This window comes from Trachemys scripta, chromosome 10 (assembly GCF_013100865.1).
Source record: "Trachemys scripta elegans isolate TJP31775 chromosome 10, CAS_Tse_1.0, whole genome shotgun sequence".
Taxonomy (NCBI): domain Eukaryota; kingdom Metazoa; phylum Chordata; order Testudines; family Emydidae; genus Trachemys; species Trachemys scripta.
The window spans coordinates 37985096-38006807 of record NC_048307.1 but is presented as its reverse complement, the minus strand read 5'-3'; the positions used below and the strand labels follow the sequence as shown (position 1 = coordinate 38006807).

The 21712-nt window shown below is 43.7% G+C and overlaps 2 protein-coding genes across 9 annotated transcripts in view; one reads left to right on the top strand and one right to left on the bottom strand.

Moving 5' to 3' along the window:
- TMEM204 (transmembrane protein 204) overlaps positions 1–18047 on the bottom strand; it is a 41569-nt gene extending 23522 nt beyond the window's left edge. The window contains exons 1-2 of one of the 3 annotated variants that reach the window (XM_034784217.1): positions 17322–18047; positions 16126–16860 (exon numbers count right to left, since the gene is read on the bottom strand). In XM_034784217.1, the coding sequence (XP_034640108.1) occupies positions 16126–16405 (280 nt within the window). In that variant the 5' untranslated portion in view covers positions 16406–16860; positions 17322–18047. Of the gene's footprint in view, positions 1–16125; positions 17227–17321 lie in introns of those variants that run through there. The other 2 variants (XM_034784218.1, XM_034784216.1) reach the window with 2 other exon arrangements.
- The window catches only part of IFT140 (intraflagellar transport 140), a 247720-nt gene that overhangs the window by 193418 nt on the left and 32590 nt on the right, over positions 1–21712 (top strand). The window lies entirely within an intron of this gene.

The following is a 21712-nucleotide window of genomic DNA, read 5'->3' as shown; positions in this document are numbered from 1 at the left end:
TTTTGTTTGATTATTTATCAACATCTATTTAATCCAAATGCCTTACATCTTTGCTAGGGATTCAGCACCCTGCAACTTCAGTCATAGTCTGAGAAAGCTCCCAGCCAGTTCCCTGATCCTCCAAGAAGACTTCCAGCAAAATAAGGAAGAGAAGACTTAATATTTTTGGTATTTGTAAGACAAATAAAAAATAAACTTTTTTTAAAAAAAATATAAAAAGCCATTTAGGTCTTCTTTTGAGTTATAAAAATGCATGAACCCAATTTTTCCCATGTAGGTCACCTTTAACTCCCTGTACAGTAAGTAATATACAATTGATTGCTGACATGTTAGCGTTAGATGTTAAGAGCCATATACTGCCAGCCTTACTCACGCTGGATAACCTTACATCTTGGAGTACCATTGAAATGAGCCAGTTCAGTAAGAGGTTAGCAGGATATAGCCCTAAACACATATAGTTTTGGTTTTCCTGATTAATCCATTTCTGAAAGCAGAGGAACTTACTTCTGAAAGTAAGGACCAGTCATAGAGTAAATTTTATGGTAAGACTCAGTGCTAATTTTGAAAGTGCAATTCCTTAGTAGTGGGAGCACTAAGCAGTCTCCCCACAGTGAACATGAAGTGTCATTAAGTGCTTTGGGACACGAACCATCATCAGGCACCTGCTAGGCTTTACAAACATCAGTAAAACTTGATGAATGTTGAAAGTGTCATACCTATATCATAAGTGTAGACTATGGCTTTCTGAGAAATAGCCTTTTATAATATTATAAAGGCCTTTAGCTTGTCTGATGAGTTTGTAATAACTGTATCTAGAAACAGCCAATTCACAACCATTATTATTAAAGTCCTTTGTCTAACTATACCACTGAATCCAGAGGGTACTTAGGCCAGGTCTACACTACCCCCCTAATTCGAACTAAGGTACGCAACTTCAGCTACGTGAATAACGTAGCTGAAGTTCGAAGTACCTTAGTTCGAATTAGTTCGAACTTACCTTGGTCCACACGCGGCAGGCAGGCTCCCCCGTCGACTCCGCGGTACTCCTCTCGGCGAGCTGGAGTACCGCAGTCGACGGCGAGCACTTCCGGGTTCGACTTATCGCGTCCAGACTAGACGCGATAAGTCGAACCCAGAAGTTCGATTTCCAGCTGTCGAACTAGCGGGTAAGTGTAGCCAAGGCCTTAGTTCACATGTAATAAATTCTGCTGGCTTGTCCTTGGAATGTGTACTAACCACGGTCTGAGAAATACCAGATTGCTAGATTTTGTAAACTCCTATTGCACATCCCTGGTATTTGTAATGCCATGAGTAAGGCTATGATTTAGTCATGGATATATTTTATAAAAGTCATGGACAGGTCACAGGCAGAAAATAAAAATTCATGGCCCATGATCTGTCCATGACTTATACTATAAATACCCCTGATTAAATCTTGGGGGTGGAGGGGGAGAGGTGCTGCTGTGGTGGGGCCAGGGGCAGCTGAGCAGCGGCAGCTTTGGCCATCCTGGGACCGCTGCCGGGGGCTGCCCACCCACCGCTCTTCTGGTTGCTCCCGGGACCACTGCTCAGGCAGTCCCTGGGGCCAGCTGCACAGGGCTGTCTGAGCAGTGGCCGGTGCGGCTGGCCCCAGGGCCACTCCAGAAGCGGCTGGTGTGACTGGCTGCAGGGCTGCCTGAGCAGCTGGTTGCAGAGCCGCTCCAACAGTGGCTGGTGTGGCTGTCCCTGGGGCCACCTGAGCAGCTGGCTGTGGAGCCAGCTGCTTGCGCAGCCCTGGGGTCAGCCACACTGGCTGCTGCAGAAGTCGCAGAGGTCACGGAAAGTCACCGACCTCCATGACAAACACAGAGCCCTACCCATGAGGATCGAAACACTACAATTTTGTCTTAATGAACTCTGTCATTCATGACTTATTTATATTTGCTGTTACTAGGTTCATAGTTTTTTATGTCTATTGTAAGTTCTTTTGGCTTCACCCAGGGCTGTCCCTAGACATTTTGGTGCCCTACGCAGCCCCCTCCCATGGGGGGGGCTGGCCCCAAGCCTCCGGGGGGGGATGGAGCAGGCTTGGGGAAAACCGCCCCCCAGTACGAGCTGGCAGAGCGGAGCGGGTTGGGGCCGGGTCGCTCCACTTCCTGCCACCCAGTGATTGCAGGGTGGCGGGAATTGGAGTGACCCAGACCCAGCCTGCTCCACTCTGCTCCCCTCGCTCCCAGCTTTGGGACTTGGGGGGCAGAGGGAGAACTGCCCCCCAGCACTCACCGGTGGCGCAGCTGGGAGCCAGCGGAGCGGAGCAAGCTGGGGCCGGGTCGCTCCACTTCCCGCCGCCTGTTGAGTGTGGGACACGCCCAATGCCTGCTGCAGTCCCCTGGGACGTAGCTCAGGGGAAGGGGTGGAGTGGGGGCGGGGCTGAGGTGGAGCAGGGGTGGGAAGAGGCAGGGCAGTGGTGGAGGAGGGGCAGGGGCAGAGCAGGGGTGGGGGCAGCTTTCCTGGCTGGCTCAGCCGGCTGGGGGATCGGGCTGGCTGCTGGAGCAGCATGTATCTGCATAGGGCACCGGGAAATTTGGTGCCCCAAATTTCCTGGTGCCCTACTCAGCTGCGTAGTTTGTGTATGGGTAAAGATGGCCCTGGCTTCACCACAGAAATTATTATAGCAAGGAGTCCAGACATAGCCAGTTTCCAACCATGACTAACTCCATCAGCTTCCTGCAGAATTTGTAGTAACCGTGAGCCCAGGAATAATTGGTTCATGATTATTATATGCTCTTGACAGCTGGGGAGTTTGTAGTAGCCTTGAACACAAAAATAGCTGTTTTGCAGACATTACAAGCTCTTGTTTTCTTCACACAGTTTATAATAGCTCTGAGTTTAGGAATGCCAATCCAGCCAATATAATAAGCTGTACAAAGAAGTATAGAAATATAACCAATGGTTTGTATATTAAAAGGAAGGTCAAATGTGGTTCAGGATGGAACCCCAGTAAGATGATGAAGGGAGAGCATAGAATAAAGGAGGAAATAACTGTCATGATTTCATGAAATATGCCAGTGCAATGACTTTAAAATCTATGCTGTGACAACAGTTCAGTACCTTTCCGTACTTCATATTATGATACAATTGTTTGTGCCCCTAATAGTTCCATTGTATGATGTAGCCTGATTTTTAGAATTCTTCTAGAACTGTAATGATTCCCTCTTCACTAATAACTAAAGCAAAAATAGTAGCAAACCGCCTTTATAAACTCTGTTGCTTCTCTGTGGCATTTGTAATAGCTTTCCGTGTAGAAATACGACTCTTTAAACTGTTGTCTTCTCCTCCAGTGAATGGTCATTCTAACCTTCATTCGGCTTGATTCTGCCCAGGGTTGTTGTTCTTGTGTAATCCCAGACTCAGACTCTTGGACTCTACGAGATAGTCAATACACCCCAAAAAGTGGGGCACGTCACGGAAGAAGTCTGACTAGGCTACCATGGTATTCAGTGCATCCCCTCACAGCCTCAGTTAGGAGATTTTAAAGATGCCTTCCCCCATCAGTAACACTAAGGGAGGGTAAGCCATAATGCTTCTTCTGTGTGTATTATCTGTCAACCAAGAAATAACTAGTTCACATCTTTCATAAAGCTTGGCTTCTATGCTGAGCATTTGTAACAACTGTGAAGCTTGAAATGTTCAGTTCATGAGCTTTATAAACTTTCTGCTTCTCGTTTAAATTTTATAATAGCCATGACTCAGTGATAGTTCATTTCAATTGTAAACTCTGACAACTTCTGCATGGAGGATTTTATAATAACCATGAGTTTAGAACTTGTTGCTTTGACTATTACAAACTCTTCTGTCTTTTCTAATATGTTTGCTATAGCTGTGATCCCAACCTCGTTGTAACCCCTACATATTATCAGTTTTTCAGGAGGATTTGTATAAGCCATGATTCCTGAAACATGAGGTTCGCAGGACTTTAATGTTCTCACAAACTGGTGGCATTTGTGATAACTATTAACTTCTGAAATCTATTGTCTAAGGTTGTCGGGATGACAAAGGTATTTTGGGCATCCCATTTCTTTTGTTCTGAACTCACTGCTGATATGGCCCTGTGTCATAAATATAAAGGGAAGGGTAACAACCCTTATGTATGCAGTAACATAAAATCCCTCCTGGCCAGAGGTACAGAATCCCCTTACCTGTAAGGGGTTAATCAGTTCAATTAACCTAGTTGGCACCTGATCAGAAGGACCAATGGGAAAAGAAGATACTTTCAAAGGGGGGGGGAGGTGGTTGTGCTCTCTTTGTTGGTTCCGTCTCAGGACAAAGAGAGAGACCAAGCAGGTAAACCAGCTCCTAACAAGATCCTGAAATGATACTGTACATCTAAAATTACAGAAATTGTAACTAATAGCAAGGAAATGTGTTTGATTATCTTTTGTTTTAGCTTGTGAATTTTCCCTATGCTAAGAGGTCATTTTATTCCTGTTTTGTAACTGGGAAGCAGAGTCAGAGGGGAATCCTCTGTGTTTTAAATCTTTGTATTTACCCTGTAAAGTTATCTTCCATCCTGATTTTGCAGGTGTGATTCTTTTACTTTTTTTATATATTAAATTAAAATTCTTCTTTTAAAAACCTGATTGATTTTCAGTGTCCTAAAAACCAGGATTTGGTCTGTGCTCGCTTTGTTAACCTATTGGTTGATATATTATTCTCAAGCCTCCCCAGGAAAGGGGGTGAAGAGACTTGGGAGGATATTTTGGAGGGGATAGGGCTCCAAGTGGCCCCTCCCTGAATGTTTGTTTAAATCACTTGGTGGTGGCAGCAATACCATCCAAGGACAAGGAAAGGAATTTGTGCCTTGGGGAAGTTTTTAACCTAAGCTGGTGAAATATAAGCTTAGGGGGTCCTTAATGCGGGTCCCCACATCTGTACCCCAGAGCTCAGAGTGGGGAGGGAACACTGATACCCTGCCATTGATGTTAACTGTTTGAAGAAATTTCCAATGGTTAGGGGAGCAGACTAAGAGCCAATGATATCGGGAGTTCTAATCAAACACTAGACTGAAAGCTAATCAGAAATTGGACTTGACATCATATAAGGAGTTCATCACTCTGCTACCAAGATCGCATCTTTATAGCTTTCTGCATCCTGCTACCATGTGAATTGTGATTGACATCAGTCCAGTGCATCCCTGGCAGAGTCCTGAGAATCTCCCTGTTCCTCCCCTCTCCTACATTCTCTAAGATCCCATTTAACAGTCACTGTCCACTTGGTCAATGAGGACTAAACAGGACTCTATTGTGATAGGCATTGAATGGCTCCAAAATCAGCGTAAGGGGGTCGCTGCTGAGCAATGCGAAGTGCTCCCACTCATTTTTCTGAATTTACTATCAGAGAGGAATGGAATTAATACAAAATCAGACTTGGGTCTCCTATAGGCCAGAGCAGAGTAAGCTAATGAAATGGTCAAAGCTGCTTTGTTTCAATTGCAAGGATCAGTTCAGGATTAGTTCAGTCTGTGTTTAGCACCCAAACTCCAAGGATGAAACCAACTCAAATTCCTCATCGCCTCCCTCATTTCCCTAACCATCTGGATTATGAAATGTTGGTTTGGTTTTGCTATTCTTGAGCAGCAGTTTTGTTTGTTTATGATATCCCCTGAGATATTTGTGCTCTGCAATTGTAGGTTAGTCATATTAGACAGTAATTTTGCAGTGTTCTGAAATAATGAGGCAGAATGATCTGATTTAAAAATCAGATTGTGCTGATTTTTTTTTCTTTCTTTCTGTTCTCTACATTGACTTATCAAGGTCAGAATAGTACCGTATATGCTCGTTCATAAGCCGAATAATTTTGGTAAAAAAGTGATGCATCAAAGAGTGGGGGTCGGCTTATAAACAGGTCTACACCAAAATTTGATGATTTAAAATTCTGTGGAATCATTGAATTGAATATCTAATACATTGTCATTTTGTTTACCTGGAGCATCTGCAGGCATGGAGCCCCTCAGCTCCCTGTGGCCACGGTTCATGGTTCCCAGCTAATGGGAGCTGCGGAAAGTGGCATTGAACATATAAAGTCCTATAAAAATGCTAGATACTCTTTCAACTCATACCCTAGGTGTTCCAAGTTGAGCAACCAAAATTAGTGGACATTTTTTACAATTTTGGGCTTAATCTCTTTCAGTCTCAGTTCCCCACCAGTAAAATGGAGACAGTAATATCACCTCATCTCATAGAGGTGTTGTGAAGATATATATATTAATGTTTGTGAAGAGCTACGGTGCTGTGATGAGACCCCTATATGAAACACTCATGAGGAAATTAATTTTTTATTCAGTGCAGGGTTTGTATGGTGTGTATTAAATAAGGACTGGGGCCACACACTTAATCTGAAGGATAAAGAAAAATACTGAATTCACTGAATGAAAAAGGAATCCTTTGGGGGGAAAATCAGTGTGTGATCATGTAATTAAAGACTTTATCATAATGCATAATCACAATTCCTAATTTTTGAGTGCTTGACTTTGCAACTTTAATGTTCGTTTAACATAGATTTTTTAGATGAAATTATGTACATTATAGTAGCATCTAGTAACCCTAAACAAGATCAGGGCCCCATTATGCAGGGCACTGTACAAACACATAGTGAGAGAGGGTCCCTGCCCAAATTGTTTACAGCCTAAATAGACAAGAAAAAGGGTAAGAAACAGAAACAGAAAGAGGTGAAGTGACTAATTATGCAAGTTCACAGCAAGTCATTGGCAGAGCCAGAATTAGACCTGTGACTCTGTCCGTTAGACCCCTAACTCCCAGTCCATTGTTCTAGCCATTAGATCCTATGATATCTGGGGGCGGGTTCAGTGTTGACAGACACTTAGCTCCCTTTTCCAGCACATTAACTCTCCTTAGTTTTTCTGCTTATTAAGTGGGCAGTGGTTTTTGATATTTTGAAGCTAATTGTAAAACACAAAAACAGATATTGGCTATGTAAAAGTGCATCCTGGGATAACTAAATAATTGGAGTTATAGAAATATGCAGCAACAGAGTCAGTAGCTGAAGCTTTGAAAGAGCTGTCCTGTACTGATCTGAACATTAATGAATTCTTCTTGTTTTTAAAACCCAAGTAGAACTAGTTCTGGTTAGTATGTGGCTAGGAGACTTCCACATGAAAAGAAGTATTTAGGATCTTTGCATCTTTTGTGCACCAGAATGTTGCTTACATGTCTACTACTCAAAGAAAAAATCAGATTATTTTTTAGATAGACAGAGAGTCCTACTGCTTTCAGATTGTTTCTTGCTGGAATGGGTTACACACACAAGATTAATCTTTTATTTTTATTATTTTGTCTCTTGGATAGCTCTATGTTGTGCAGTAAAATAGATGATAAAATAGATGTTGCATGCAGTCAAAAAATTCTCCGTCTTTTTCTTCTGTTGTATTTTTCATTTTAAAGAAATAGAAAACAAGGCAGCTCAATGCAGCTATATTAATGCAATGTTAAGATAAAGAGTTCCGGTGAAATCCTGGCCCTATTAAAGTCAACTGGCATTTTACCACTGACTTCAATGGGGTCACAATTTCACACTTTATGTATTTAATTTGGTAGGTTTACAACATTCCTACTAGGGAAGCAGTATGAGCTTTAACAAATCTCGCAGTCATTTCTGGAATGGAGGGATGGGTAAACTGATCAGTTTCTACATAGAGAAATGTGTACGGTTTGATGCCAGGAATTGAACTCTGAAAATGTTCCTTTATGCAGTGAGCATGTTTTAACAGTAAACTTAAGTTTATTGTATATCTTCTGCTAATGCCAAGGTTACTGTGTAAACATATATTCATTGGAGTAGTTTTGTATGTTTTAAGCAATTATAGGATGCTCTGCATTTTTTTTTAATCCACTTGGGGTGGAATTTTCTAAGACTTATAAATAACTTAATCTCTTTTAGAAATCTCACTCTTAAACTGAGAATTTAAATCCACAAAAGTCAGAAAAATCTATTTTTAAAATGGCAATGTTAAGTTGGCTCCATAGCATTTATGTGAATACATATACTACTTTAGTTATCCTGAGTTAACATTATGAATATTGACTTTTATATTTTCAACTTTAGCAAATCCTTACTCACATGAGTCGTACTGACTTCAGTGGCAGAACTTGCATGATTAAGGACTATTTGCATGTGTAAGGGTTTTCAAGATTGGCTCCCTGATGTTCCATTAACAATTTTCCTTATTTAGATACTGATTATATCTCAGAAGCTCAATCTGGGCCTTGATACTCCAGTGTTGTCAGCCAGTGAACCCATGATGTCTAAGTACAATATCTCAGTCAGTCTTCAGACAGCCTTATAAAACTGAAGCTCCTGACTTCTTTTGATCTTATGGTACATACTGACTTCACAAGGTACTGTGCTCCACCTCTCAGCCTGTATGGGGCAGTACAATGGTAGGCAAAACAAGTAATAGATGACTAAAACAGTCTTCAGTTGCTAGTCTATGCCTGGCAACTGTCCAAACAGAAACATCAGAGACATTCCTAATGGACAGTGACATTGTCTGAATTGTCGTCTCTGTAAACAGATTTCAGTTTCTTATTCCCACACTGAGCTGTGCCCTGACATCATCCCCATATTTCATAGTGAAAATGTGCTTGTGTAAAGCATACATTGAGGCTGGACAGGTGTTTATATTTAGTGCTTGTGAATGTCATGTAGCCTCTCATGATATTGTGCCACTTCCCATCATTGGATATACTTGTTTGTAAGAACTACAATAAAAAAGAGCTCTCTTGATATGTGCATCTGTATTTGAAATAAAGCTTCCCACCGCTGGGGTTTTCTTTGTCTTCTGGAGCACTGAGGAATCAAACAAAGTATACCCTACTCTACACCCCTCCCTATCCTTGAAGCTCCATAATGTTGCTAACATTCTTTGGACAGGAAGGGATTTAATGTGATTTACCGTTCTGAGTAAGTCATATCTTTCCATCCAGTTATTTTATGGCCATCATCACTGCAGTATCCAACTGTCCTGCCCATCAGTAAATGGCCACAGTGCTAACTGTTGAACAAGCAAGGCACTCACTGCCCCATCCAACCTGTGGCTGAACACATCACCCCCACAAAATTTCTTTTCTTAGGTGAAGTTTAGTGATCTGAACACAGGTCTGAGAGGAAGAATCTTTTAAGGTCTAATCCCAGCTCTGACACTAAATCTCTCTGTGACCTTTGACAAGTCAGTTAACTTCTTTTTCTCACAGGAATGTTGTGAAGATTAATTCATTGTTTGTAAAATGGTTTGAAGATGGGAAGTGCCATCTGAGTTCTCAGTAGTAATGGGATCAGTGTCATGGCAAAACCCTTAAGTTTGAACTACTAATCCTAAGGTTTGTCTATGTTAGGGATCTTTAGACTGGTGTACCTACCCTGGTGCTTATAACCTTGGCCATAAGCAAAGAGTTTAGTTAAGATCAAGGCAAAAATATGGCCAGGTACTCACTCTCAGAAAACCACACTGCCCAGGTTTATCATTGTGTTGCACCATTTCAGAATCATTCCAATTCACAAAGATTTTATTTTCACTTAGTCTGCACTGACATTCCTACTCACAACTCACTTGATCTTCTGTCTCTCAGAGACTCATAGAAGATTAGGGTTGGAAGAGACCTCAGACGCAGTGTTCCCTATAATTTTTCCCACCCATATGCGGAATGAATTTTGTTATGTGCACCAATATGGAGGTGATGTGTTAACAAAATTCATCTGGTGAGGGTGGGGCCAAGGGGTTCGGAGTGTGGGAGGGGGCTCAGGGCTGGGTCAGAGGATTGGGGTGCAGGAGGTGAGGACTCTGGCTGGGGGTGCAGGCTTTCAGGTGGGGCCGGGGATGAGGGGTTTGGAGTGCAGAAGGGTGCTCTGGGGCTACACGGGGAGAGAGGACTCCACCCAGTGCTCTCTTTCCACAGCAGTACCTAGGCTGGGGCAGGAGGCACCTGTCCCCACCACAGGAGCTCTGGAGTTGGGGCTGAAGGATAGGCACCCTTCCTCTGGCTCCAGCAGGTCCGGACTGGGGGAGGGCCACTCCAGCCGTGCCTGGGGCTGGGCCAGGGGAGAACCACCACAGCTGGATCCCAGCCTCTCCGGGGTCGGTCCAGGCCGCACAGCCCCATCCATGTCTGGGACCGGGCCGCCGTGGCCGCACCTGGGGCCGGGCCAGGCTGGGCCTGATCCGGCCACGGCTAGGCCCAGGCCCCTCTGGCCATGCTGCCCTGGCCACAGCAGGTCCGGACCACAGGCTGAGTTCGGACTGGGGCATGGGATTCTTCTGTCCTAAGTGCAAGAGTCTGCACTTGTCCTTGTTGAACCTCATCAGATTTCTTTTGGCCCAATCCTCCACTTTGTCTAGGTCACTCTGGACCCTATCCCCTACCCTCCAGCATATCTACCACTCCCCCCAGCTTAGTGTCGTCCACGAACTTGCTGAGGGTGCAATCCATCCCATCATCCAGATCATTAATGAAGATGTTGAACAGAACTGGTCCCAGGACCGACCCCTGAGGCACTCTGCTTGATACCGGCTGCCAACTAGACATCAAGCCGTTGATCACTACCCCGTTAAGCCTGACAATCTAGCCAGCTTTCTATCCACCTTATAGTCCATTCATCCAATTCATACTTCTTTAACTTGCTGGCAAGAATACTGTGGGAGACCATATCAAAAGCTTTGCTAAAGTCAAGGCATATCACATCCACTGCTTTCCCCATATCCACAGAGCCAGTTATCTCATCATAAAAGGCAATCAGGTTGGTCAGGCATGACTTGCCCTTAGTGAATCCATGTTGACTTTTCCTGATCACTTTCCTCTCTTCCAAGTACTTCAAAATGAATTCCTTGAGGAACTGCTCAATGATTTTTCCGGGAACTGAAAGTTCTTTAGTTCCCCGGATTCTTCTTCTTCCCTTTTTTAAAGCTAGACACTATATTTACCTTTTTCCAATCGTCTCCCGATCGCCACGAGTTTTCAAAGATAATGGCCAATGGCTCTGCAATCACATCAGCCACCTCCGTCAACACCCTCAGTTGCATTTCATCCTGCCCATGGACTTGTTCATCTCCAGCTTTGCTAAATAGTCCTTAACCTGTTCTTTCACTACTGAGGGCTGCTCACCTCCTCCCCATACTGTGCTGCCCAGTGCAGCAGTCTGGGAGCTGACCTTGTCTGTGAAGATCGAGGCAAAAAAAGCATTGAGTACTTCAGCTTTTTCCACATAATCTGTCATTAGGTTGCCCCCCCCCATTCAGTAAGGATCCCACACTTTCCCTGACCACCTTCTTGTTGCTAACATGCATATAGAACCCTTCTTGTTACCCTTCAAATCCCTTGCTAGCTGTAACTCAAATTGTGCTTTGGCCTTCCTGATTACACCCCTGCATGCTCGAGCAGTATTTTTATACTCCTCTCTAGTTATCTAAGTTTCCACTTCTTATAAGCTTCCTTTTTGTGTTTAAGCTCACCAAAGATTTCTCTGTTAAATGAAGCTGGTCGCCTGCCATATTTGCTATTCTTTCTGCACACTGGGATGGTTTATTCCTGCACCCTCAATAAGGCTTCTTTAAAATACCAGCCAGCTCTCCTGGACTCCTTTCCCCTCATATTAGCCTCCCAGGAGATCCTGCCCATCAGTTCCCTAAGGGAGTCAAAGTCTGCTTTTCTGAAGTCCAGGGTCCATATTCTGCTGCTCTCCTTTCTTCCTTTTGTTAGGATCCTGAACTCGACCATCTCACAGTCACTGCTGCCCAGGTTGCCACCCACTTCTACTTCCCCTACCAATTCTTCCCTGTTTGTGAGCAGCAGGTCAAGAGGAGCACAGCCCCTAGTTGGTTCCTACAGCACTTGCACCAGGAAGTTGTCCCCAACACTGTCCAAAAACTTCCTGGATTGTCTGTGCACTGCTCTATTGCTCTCCAGCAGGTGTCAGGGTGATTGAAGTCCCTCATGAGAACCAGGGCCTGTGATCTGGAAACAGGGCCGGCTTTAGGCCGATTCAGCCGATTCGGCTGAATTGGGCCCCGTGCCAAGAGGGCCCCGCACTGCAGCTCTCCACTCCGCCCCCAGCTCACTTCCCCCTCCTCCCCTCCTCTGAACGCTCCGCCCCCTCCCCTGCTTCCTGCGAATCAGAGATTCGCGGGAAGTCTGAAAAGAAGCAGGGGCGGGCCGGCAGCACAAGCCCCACCCCCAGGAATCGGGCCCCGCTCTTGCTAAAGCCATCCCTGTCTGGAAACTTCTGTTAGTTGTCTGAAGAAAGCCTCGTCTACCTCATCCTCCTGGTCTGGTGGTCTACAGCAGATGCCCACCTCTAGGGCTACCATACGTCCGGGTTTCCCCGGACATGTCCGGCTTTTCGCTCTTTAAATAGCCGTCCGGGGGGGATTTCTAAAAATGTCCAGGATTTCCCACCGGTCGGCTATTTATCAACCGAAAAGTGGCTGACAGAGTGGCCAAGCGCCGCTCACGTTGGGGTCTCGGCAGCCAAAGCCCCTTCCTGGCTCCTCCCATCCCCTGCAGCCTTAGCACGTAGCCCGGCAGCGCTGGGGGGCGGGGCTGTGCGCCTGTGAGGGAAAGCGACGGCGGGGCTGGCAGTGGCGGCCAGAGCCCTTCCCCGCTTCTCCCCTCTTCCACAGCCTCAGCACACCTCTCGGCAGCGCTTGGGCCGGGCCAGGTGGGGCGGGGCAGGGCGGGGCGCACCTTGGGGCGTGGAGCCAGCCACCTGCTCTAAGCCAAGCGGCACAGTAAGGGGGCCAGGGAGTTGGAGAAGGGGGGCAGTCAGGGGATAGGGAGCGGGGAGGGGGGTTGGATGGGTTGGGAGTTCGGGGAGGGCTGTCACGGGGGCAAGGGTGTGGAGAGGGGTTGGGACAGTCAGGGACAGGGAGCAGGGAGGGTTAGATGGGTCGGGGGTTCTGGGGGGACTGTCAGGGACAGGGAGTAGGGGGGGTTAGATGGTTCTGGGGGGACTGTCAGGGGGTGGGAAGTGGGAGGGAATGGCTAGGGGCGGGGCTACCCCCCCAATGGAGTGTCCTCTTTTTTGAAAGTTCAGATATGGTAACCCTACCCACCACGTCATCACCCTTGTTGCTCTTGCTTCTAGACTTAACCCAAAGACTCTTTCTCACACATTCACATTCACATACATTTTAATTCCAGCTGTGTGAAATGGAATACATTTTGAAAGTCTTGTAATGGCTCCTGGTTTTTGGAAGAATTTGCCATGCTCTTGTGTTGTGAACATACATATTACTGCATACTTTCCCCTGTTTGATTTGGACAACCTTGTAGTAGTTTAGTCGCTTGGCTCTTAGTTACATACTACAGTATTGAAATGGAAGTTGTCAGCATATGTAAACACTCATTCTCAAAGGTTTTGCAAGGAAAATAACCCCAAATATAAAATAATAATGCATATATTAAAAAGCAATATAAGTGTGAGATGCTGTAACCTTTTTTGTATTACTTAAACAGACCCATATGTTTTCTATTTGTCAGCCTTCAAATGGCACTGCAATGCAGTTTAATTTGGATTATAATAATTATGCTTAATCATCCGAAGTATTAAACTTTAAACCACATCTTCACTTTTAGGAAATGAATTTACTCATTCAGAGGTTGATCAGTGTGTTTGCATGTATGTGTTTGTGATTTATCTATAGTTAACAGATGAGAACAATACATGCGTTGCTATTAGAGCTGTACTCTACAGCAACATAAAAACCAAATACAGGGCATGTTGTGTAATGAATGCAGAACCAGGCCCATAGTGACTATGTGGTCCTCATAAAAGCATCTTTGTCTTAAATGTATTCAGTAAGACTGTTGCTTACAAGATTTCTTATGAGGCAGTTTTTACCATTAAAGTTGCATGACCTTTTTTAAAAATATCCCTTTATAGAGATTCACAATTATCTTTTTATCTAAAACTTGCTCCCTGTGAGATAAAGAGTTGATTCTTGAGTCTTAAGGAACCTCATTTAAATTCAAAACATTGGGGATGCTTGTTTGCACGTAAAATGAATTATTAGACTTATTACGTCTATAATTTATGCACTTTTCTGAACTCAAGACATTCTTAGTCAAGATTTGCTTTTAATAGGTGAGAAATTGGTGCTCACAAAATTCCTCAGTGAAATTGATGCTTATATGAAAACTTTTGTAGGGCCACACATTTTCTGAATGGTGCAGAACAAGACATTCACATGCTAATTTGCATGTGATTTCAAAATGCCATGTGTGCCAAGAGCTTACACATGCTCTTGTGTGCAAAATGTCCACTTTTAAATAAACTGTGTGTACTCTTTTGGAGATGTAGCTTAGATTGTTAACCTGATGGAGTGGAATGACTCTACTGATGTAGTTACAGATAGGCATATTATTTTTGTAACTAGTTCTATGACATCATTAAGGATCAGAATGTTAAAAAAAATCAGGTCTCGGGCTTTTTAACAACTCAGGAGGTTTCCATTTCTGGGTGATGTCTGTACAGGCTCACACTTGGCACATATGCTAAAAAAGTATGAATATTTTTTTTGAAGAAAAAAAAGTGTCTATACACAGGAAAGCATTGTTCTGCAAGACAAACAAAAGTCCTTCTTCATTTTCTTATTTTAATTCTCAAAAAGCATGGAAGGCCAATGCAACAGTCCACATTCTGGACTAGATGCCTCCAAAACTTAATTTTAAAAAATTAATTCTATATGCATTTTAAAACATTAAAAAACTCATCTGAAATCACCTACATCTAATTTTCTTCTTTTAGTAATAACAGTACTTTATACTTAAATTACACCTTTCAAGGACCTTAAATCACTTCAACGAACATGAATCAAACATTAACAAAGCTTGTAGACAATCCTATGAGGTAGGGGATGTGATACCAATTTTACAGCTGTTCACACTTTTCATTTCTGTCAATAAAGGATGCAATTAAATTACTGTTTAATTTGTATTAAAAAATGAACAGACCCAAAGCACTCCTGTTCTGAATGTTTATCAAATTTTATTCCAGACCCAGTACTCACAGATAAATGAACTGCTGAAAACAGAAGTTTGCAGTGAAGCTCTGTCAGCAGCTTAGCTGTAGCAATTGTAGCAGAGTTGTATGTTGCCGATTGAGCCCAATCCTACTTTCATGTCTTAAGTGAGAGCAGGATCCAGCCCTTATTGTTGTAAATATGATTAATGACCTGCACTCTTGATTATTCAGATAATGTTGTTACTGTTCTACAAGTTGGCTTATAAATTCTGTCTTAGCCAAAACTTTTAAATAGCTCCTACCACAGTTTAACCCATACATATTCAATCCATCCCATGGGGAGTCTATGAATTTACAAAAATGTGGTATTTAGTGATTTGGATGTTCCACTTGCAGAGTATTAACTGTCTGTTTTTCCATCAAGAACAATAAATATTTCCTTCGCCATGACTCTTCTCCATTTTATATTTTTTAATCCACCCAGGATCTTATGACCTTTTTTTTCTCTCCTCAGCAGAAAACAAGTGAGGATGGAAACTAGTATTATTCATTGTCTGTGTCTGGAGCCTTTGCATATTTCTTTTTGAATTCTTACTAGTTAAATACTTAAAAAAACAACAACAACAACAAAAACCACCACCACTACCTGGTCAAGGTTTTGCTGTCTTTAGAAGGAAGGGTTGAGCTTGCAGCAGAGTCTTATAGTTGAGTAGGTATGGCATAGGGAGAAGCACTAGAGAAGCTACTGGAGATGTCTCAAGGGTCTAGACTTGTAGTTCCCAGATGTATTTTTTCTAGTGCACATTTTGCTAACCTTTTTCCCCAGTCTCATATAAGCTAGATAGTGAGATATGTTATACTTATTCTAGAGCCCATCACTTTCTATTGACTTGTTTATAACTGGCCTCATTCTTGTTTATTTGGGGCCTGATCTTGAGATGAGCTGACAACCCCACAACTCCCATTGACTTCAGCAAGTGCTCAGCACCTCTCAGTTTCAGTCCATTAGACTGTAAGCTCTGGCAGGGACTTTGATGGAAAAAGTGCCATGCACACCAGTGGTGCTGTAGAAATCATAATCCAAAGTAAGCACAGAAGACAAAACATGGGACTTACGTTTGACAGTGCTACGAGATTCCTGGAACCCGGCTGACTCTGAACCCCAGCCCAGGGATTCACACTCTCGCTCCTCCCCTTGCCCATGTCTGGTGCCCGTGCCTGCACCTCCTCTTCCCTTCTCTGCCAGCCAGCACATCTTCCACAGCCCCACACTGCGCTTACGCCCATCCTCCAGGGTCTGGTATACCCAATTGGGAGTAAAGGCAGCTGCATTGTTAAGAATAAGTGAGACCAGGGCTACCAACACAGCTGTGGCTACCAGTTTCTGGACAGTCATATCTGACTGTTGACTGCTGCCAGTCTCTATTTGCAGAAGATCCAAGGTCCTGATGAGCTGCAGCACATTGAAATAGGACTTGATATAGGAGGCAGCTGCAGTATGATGTTATGGGGGGCTAGAGAACATCACCGTTCATTCTCAAAGTCAACTCCTAAGGTGTTTCTGACCAAGCAGATAAGAACACAGTCAGATAGGTAGAAGAATTCCATAAAATACAAGCACAAAGAAGAGCTTGCTGGTCTCTGTCCTTCCAAGCTGTGCCTTATCCACCTTCCTGCACCTGGATGAGCAAAGCCAGTCTGGTAATGAACTGAAGAACAGGGAGGTCCATTCCTTGTGGGACAAGGCAAAGCCAGAGAGTATCCAGTCTTGAATTGGGAAAACCTGAATTGTTCCTGGGAAAACAGACTGAAATGCTTGCAAACAAAATGCCTCAGCTCTTCAGAATGCAGCTGCAAGAGGAGAAAGAGACTCACATAAGAGTCATGAAGCAGCACCTCTGAAAGCCTTTTCAGCCACAAAATTCAGAACATCCCACAAACAGAAGGAAACTTCATTCTAAAATCCAAGCCAAATTTGAAGTGAATGCCTTCATCCCAAAGGTGCTCTGGAAGTTTGGAGTATCCTGAGGAATCTGCTCCTCTCCGGTTCCTCTTACACTGTCAGAGCAGCAAGTGAAAGAGACTGGAGAGGAGAAACTCTGCTGTGAGGAAGTGGGCTTTTTCCCTCCCCCTCTGTCTCTCAACAGAAAGGAAATGGTTGTTTTTGTGGCTGTTTTTGGTGAGCCTCAGGGCGTAGCCGACTGCAACAAACAGAGCCACTGTCACCGCAGTCAAACGTTACCAGGATGTGTTTCCTGAAAGGAAAACGTTATGGAGACCTCTAAAATTCTAGTCCCCCCTTCTTCTCTCACCTCCTTCCAGTGTCCCCCCTCCTTCTCCTTTTCTTTCCCTCACAGAAAGAATAGTAACCAGTCAGCCAGGGAAGCATGATGCTGCGGGACAGAAGGGATTTGGATCAATTTGTGCATCTGAAGGGATCACAAGAAACAAATCAGTGAGCACCACCCCAAACAAAAAACAAACCCATAAATTCAACCACAATGTCAACTCTACAGAGGCAAATGCAGGGGAGCACTGAGGGCTTTCTTAAAGTTCTATATTGAAAGCAGACTGTATCAGAATTGTACATGCAAAATGTATGCAATGTAGCTGTGACAGTTGCATATCATGAAAATATTATGGCTCAAATGTTGCCCTTGTTCCTGTATGGAATTCGAAGGGGAGATGCAGTGGATGAGTAAAAGGACTCTAAGGCAGGGTTCTTCACCTGGGGTCTCAAAGAGTGTTGGGTTAGAGTCACTCAGCCCTTGCCCTGTTGTGGAAGAGAGGGAGATCATGGACAGATAGGAGGGGTGTTCTGAGGTGGTTCTGGAATGGAAAAGCGGAGGATGTTGCAGTATGGAACAGGTTGAGAACCACTGCTCTAATGCATTCTGCCTGTGCAGGACTGACACCCCAGTCCTGACTTGCTTTGCCCCCTTGTGGCTCTGCAGCTCTGCTGGGAAATCTGGCGAACCCCCTTCAGACTGTGAAAACAGCTCACTTCACTCTGTGGAAGTTATGGCCATGTCTACACTGCCACTTATGTCAGCAAAACGTATGTTGCTCAGGGGTCTGAAAAAACACATCCCTGAGTGACATAAATTTCTCCTGCATAAGTGGTAGTGTGCACAACTCTGTGTCAGCAGGAACGCTTCTCCCACTGACATAGCTACTGCTGCTCATTGGGGGGTAGTTTAATTATGTGGATAGGAGAGAGCTCTCCCGTTGGCATAGAGTGGTGACAAGAGAAATCTTACAGCAGTGCAGCTGCATCAGTACAGCTGTGCTGCTGTAAGGCCTCTAGTGTAGACATAGCCTTAGTGTTGTGACAGTTTTCACATACAAATGTAGAACTAACTGCAGCATAGCAAGCAAAGTGTGTGCACTAGCCTTGGGACTATATGAGCATTGAGGAGAGCTATCTGAATTAAATGGATTAAAAACTGGTTGACAGATAGGTCTTAAAACGCAATTGCAAACAGAATCATAATTGAGTTGGGTATGTTTCTAGTGGGATCCCACAGCAATAAGTTCTTTACCCTATGCTATTTAACATTTTTTATCAATAACCTGTAAAAAAACAAAAATCATTACTGAACAGGTTGGCAGATAACACAAAAATTGGTGCAGTGGTAAATAAGGAAGAGGATAGGTCATTGATACTAAGCAATCTGGATAACTTGATAAGTTGGGTGCAAGCAAACAATATGTGTTTCAGTACAGCCAAATGTAAAGTCCTACATCTTGGAACCAAGAATGCAGGCCATATTTTGAGGCTGGGGGACTCAGTACTTGGAAGCAGTGATTCTGAAAAGACTGGGAGGATAATCTGCTGAATGTGAGCTTCCAGTGTAATGCTGTAGCTAAAGAGGCTATTGTAATCTTTGGATTTATAAACAGGAATGTTGAGTAGAAGTAGGGAGGGTTGTTATTATTTCTGTATTTGGCACTGGTGTGACTGCTACTGAAATATCGTGTCTAGTTCTGGTGTCCACATTTCAAGAAGGATGTCAAAAAATTGGAGGTTTCAGAGTGGAGAGAAAAATTGGAGAGAATTCCAAGAATAGCCATAAGAATTTATTAATTATTGGGAAACATATAGAGAAAGGTGTGAGGAAGGAGCTCAGTCTATTTATCTTATCAATGAAAAGGTTCAAGGGTGTTTTGACCACTGTCTAGAAGTACATACATGAGGAACAGAAATTTGATAATAGAGGGCTCTTCAGTCTAGCACAGGGGTGGGCAAACTATGGCCTGGGGGCCGCATCTGGCCCTCCAGATGTTTTAGTCCGGCCCTCAAGCTCCGTCGGGGAGCAGGGTCTGGGGCTTGCCCCACTCCGCGTGGCTCCTGGAAGCAGCGGCATGTCCCTTCTCCGGCTCCTGTGCGTAGGGGCAGCCAGGGGGCTCTGCACACTACTCCCGCCCCAAGTGCCTCCCCCGCAGTTCCCAGCCTCACCCTGGAGCCCGCATCCTCAGCCAGAGCTCTCCCCCTCTCCCCCACCCCAACTCCCAATTTTGTGAGCATTCATGGCTCACCATACAATTTCCATATTCAGATGTGGCCCTCGGGCCAAAAAGTTTGCCCACCCGTGGTCTAGCTGATAAAGGTATGACATGATCCAATGACTAGTAGTTGAAGCTAGATAAATTTAGGCTAGAAATAAGATGCCAGTTTCTAAAAGTAAGGGTAATTAACCATTGGAACAATTTACCAAAGGTTATGGTAGATTCTCCATCACTGGGAATTTTAAAACCAAAATTTGATGTTTTTCTAAAATGTATGCCCTAGTTCAAATGAATTAATTCAGGGAAATCCTAGTGCCTGTGTTATATAGGAAGTCAGACTAGGTGATCACAATGGTCTCGTATCCATGAAAGAATAGTATAAAACTAGCAGGGTCTGATGTTCAAAGATAAGGAATTTGTCATCATTCCAGAACAGTTTAATAAATAAACTTGTGAAGAAGAAAGTACGACTTTCTCTTATAGACAAGTCCTCAGGTATGAATTTAAACTGATTTAGTTAAACCAGTGCAAACACTGAATGAAGGTTCTGATTTTAGTTTGAGCAGCTTTTTTTGGTTTAACTTAGATGAATTGGAAATGGGGTTAAAGCTAAACCAAAATAAGTGTCCACAAAGTGGTTTGCAGCAGCTTAACTAAACTGGTTTAAAATCAAGCTAAATTAAAGCCAATGCAACATTACCAAGGAGATAAGGCTTTATGTTACCCCTCCCTCAGGCACTGCATCTCAGATCACTGTTGGCACAAGAAGTTAGAACTAACTGCTGAATGTTCCCTCACAGATAACTCTTCTACATTATTCTCTAAGCTTCTCGTACTGAGACAGGATGGAAATACTTGTCCCTTAAATACACAGTGATTGAGGGCCTATAAATATCTAAAAAAGAAGGAAATAAGGCTTATCAGTTCAAGCTACAGGTACTTAAAAATGCTTGATTGATTAAGAAGAATGAGCTAAAGGTGTTAGCAGTGTGTTCATGGCTGACTTTGATAGTGGAGTCCACTGACATTTTAAAAAGCATGGTCTATGAGACTGAAACGGTATGTCTACACTGCAATAAAAAACTTGTGGCACTGAGTCTCAGAGCCTGCAATTAAGTTGGGCTTGTGGGCTCATGCGGTGGGGCCAAAATTTGCAATGTCAGTGTTTGGGCTCGGAGACTCCCTCCTTGCAGGGTCTTAGAGCCCAAGCTTCAGCCCTGGCCCGAACAGCTACACCGCAATTTGTAGCCCCACAGCCCGAGCCTCTCCCCATCCCCCCAAGCCTGAGTAAGCTGACCCAGGCCAGCTGCAGCCATGCCATGGGCCTTTCATTGTAGTGTAGACATACCCAAAGTGATCAGCCAGGTTTTTATAGACTCCTATTTTCAGTTTATAATTTGAATGTATATAATGTGCCCTCTGTCAGCCATGTCTCATATTAGCAATGCATTTAATTATAAATAGCTGAAAACAACCAGTCCAACCATTTTAAATCCCTCCACTTCTTCTCTTCTTCACACAAATTATTTAGTTTCAGAACATCCCATCACTCTTCTAAATTAAAAACAGTTTTAAAAAACTGAACATTGCTCATTAAAGGTGCTAGACTTTGGCATGTCCCCAAGGAGAGGTGACGATCTTGAAGTTAAGGCACTAGATTGGGACTCAAGATCTGCGTTCAGTTCTCAGCTCTGCCTCAAGTTTCCTGTATGACCTTGGTCAAATCACTTACTCGCGGTGCATCAGTTCCCCATCTGTAGAACAGGAATGATAATACTAGCTGACTTCACAGGGGTTATGGGAATACATTCATAAATGAGTGCGAGGCATTCAGATACCATGGTGATGGGAGACATACATTTATATGTATTTAACCATAGAGTGGATAGTGCAGTAGCACTGTAAGTTTCACCACACCGCTCAACTAATATGCCCCAAATAGCAGTATGAGGAGCAATTCAGCACATTAATAATCTGCACTAATCATGGCATTTCAATTAGATAAGATTTCCTCACTTCCTGTCATAAATTGTTGTGTGGTGTTCCTATCTGCAGTTAAACAGCTGTTCTGCTCAACCCAGAGATAATTTAAGTTCAGAGGTGAGTTAAATGATCCCTGTTTATAGTTTGCATATCACTTCGAGTTTATACAGCATTTTCAGATCCTTCTGAACAGAAAGCAATATGAAAATGT